Source organism: Cherax quadricarinatus, chromosome 83 (genome assembly GCF_038502225.1).
Source record: "Cherax quadricarinatus isolate ZL_2023a chromosome 83, ASM3850222v1, whole genome shotgun sequence".
Taxonomy (NCBI): domain Eukaryota; kingdom Metazoa; phylum Arthropoda; class Malacostraca; order Decapoda; family Parastacidae; genus Cherax; species Cherax quadricarinatus.
In genome coordinates, this window is record NC_091374.1 from 486,927 (window position 1) to 489,181 (window position 2,255).

At 45.4% G+C, this 2,255-nt stretch overlaps 1 protein-coding gene across 1 annotated transcript in view; it reads left to right on the top strand.

The window, feature by feature from the left end:
* Positions 1-774: 774 nt before the first annotated feature.
* Positions 775-2,255, top strand: part of LOC138855150 (glycine receptor subunit alpha-4-like) — a 168,267-nt gene continuing 166,786 nt past the window's right edge. Inside the window, exon 1 of the mRNA XM_070102650.1 lies at positions 775-1,319. Coding sequence (XP_069958751.1) covers positions 1,123-1,319 — 197 coding nt within the window. The 5' untranslated portion in view covers positions 775-1,122. The remainder of the gene's footprint in view (positions 1,320-2,255) is intronic.

A 2,255-nucleotide genomic window follows, 5' to 3' on the forward strand; every position in this document is an offset into this window, starting at 1 on the left:
GTGCGTCTCTCAGTGTATATACACAGATGTGCATCTCTCAGTGTATATACACTGACATATTTTACGGATTAAGTTTCGCGACTGCGCCAAATATTCAACACTGAGTTCTGGGATCATTTCGCGGTAAAGAAGACCTGCGTTACACTCCCTTCAGGAGCTCTTGATCCAAGGAACTTGAGCTGCCCCTCCCTTTCCTCGGCTCGAACTTTAATTATCTCCTGTTAATAGGGCGCTGTGTGATACTTCCCTCCGGGTTTAGCGTTTTCCCTCGACTATATGTAATATTATTGATATAACTGCTCTCAACCTGTACTTTTAATAATGGGCCTTTCACATTATTATTATTATTATTATTGGCAGTAGCAATAATATTTAATTATTATTATTATTATTATTATTATTAATTTCATGGAAAGGCATTAAACTCACAAGGGAAATATGTGGTAAACCAGCTTCGAGCCGAGAGAGGAAGAAGGGGTTGCTATATTTCCTTGAATCAAGAGCACCAAGCACCAAGCCGCTCCCGCCTCCCTTTTGAAGCGAGACAGGAAAAGGGGGAGAGGGGAAGGTGGGGAGGGGTTAATTCTAATCCTCACGACATTATTACGTTCAGGGATAGTGGAGGCTAAGATGTTCCGTCCTCTGATCTTCAGCCTGGTGACAATCCGTTCTGATTTCCTTTCAACTTATCCGAACCCAAATTTAACCAAGAAATATAAATTCAGTAAGACTGAACTCTGCACAAAATTATTTATATATACATATTATTATATTTCTTTGTTGATGTTTGTAATATTGTATGTTTGTATGCTTCGATGCGCGTGAATATAGGTGAGAGTTTACTCCAGTGATAAAAGATGGTTTATAACTGTTAAATTGTGTTGTTATTGTGGTACTCTGGAGGTTAACAATGTCTGAGGTAACCCACCAAGGTGGGAAAAGAAAAACCTCACATAGAAGGCTGCTGAAGAGGCAGTAAACCTCACATAGGAAGCCGCTGAAGAGGCAGTAAACTTCACAGAGGAAGCCGCTGAGAGGGCAGTAAACCTCACAGATTGGCCTGCTGAACTGACAAAAAAAGCGAGATATATACAATAGAGACAAATATCCTGGAATCTGAGGATGGGGTTCCTGTGTGGGGGTTCAGGGAGCCCTGCCTCCGTCAGCAGTAGAGGTGACGGGTACCCGCAGGAAGGAAGAGGTCGCCGGGATCATGAAGGTGCTGGCGGGGATCACCGACGGCGCGGCAGAAGGCGAGTGTTGGCGGGACTGGAGACCGTCGTTCTCCTGTGCACGCTGGCCTCTATTGTCTCTCTTGGGTGAGTGTTGCTCTTCTTGTTTGGTACTTCTGTGTGTGTGTGTGTGTGTGTGTGTGTGTGTGTGTGTGTGTGTGTGTGTGTGTGTGTGTGTGTGTGTGTGTGTGTGTGTGTGTGTGTGTGTGTGTATGTGTATGTGTGTGTGTGTGTGTGTGTGTGAATGTGTGTGTGTGTGTGTGTGTGTGTGTGTGTGTGTGTGTGTGTGAATGTGTGTGTGTGTGTGTGTGTGTGTGTGTGTGAATGTGTGTGTGTGTGTGAATGTGTGTGTGTGTGTGTGTGTGTGTGTGTGTGTGAATGTGTGTGTGTGTGTGAATGTGTGTGTGTGTGTGTGTGTGTGTGTGTGTGTGTGTGTGTGTGTGTGTGTGTGTGTGTGTGTGTGTGTGTGTGTGTGTGTGTGTGTGTGTGTGTGTGTGTGTGTGTGTATGTGTGTGTACTCACCTAGTTGAGGTTGCAGGGGTTGAGTCCAAGCTCCTGGCCCCGCCTCTTCACTGGTCGCTACTAGGTCACTCTCCCTGAACCATGAGCTTTATCGTACCTCTGCTTAAAGCTATGTATGGATCCTGACTCCACTACATCGCTTCCCAAACTATTCCACTTCCTGACTACTCTGTGGCTGAAGAAATACTTCCTAACATCCCTTTGATTCATCTGTGTCTTCAACTTCCAACCGTGTCCCCTTGTTACTGTGTCCAGTCTCTGGAACATCCTGTCTTTGTCCACCTTGTCAATTCCTCTCAGTATTTTGTAAGTCGTTATCATGTCCCCCCTATCTCTCCTGTCCTCCAGTGTCGTCAGGTTGATTTCCCTTAACCTCTCCTCATAGGACATACTTCTTAGCTCTGGGACTAGTCTTGTTGCAAACCTTTGCACTTTCTCTAGTTTCTTTACATGCTTGGCTAGGTGTGGGTTCCAAACTGGTGCCGCATACTCCAATATGGG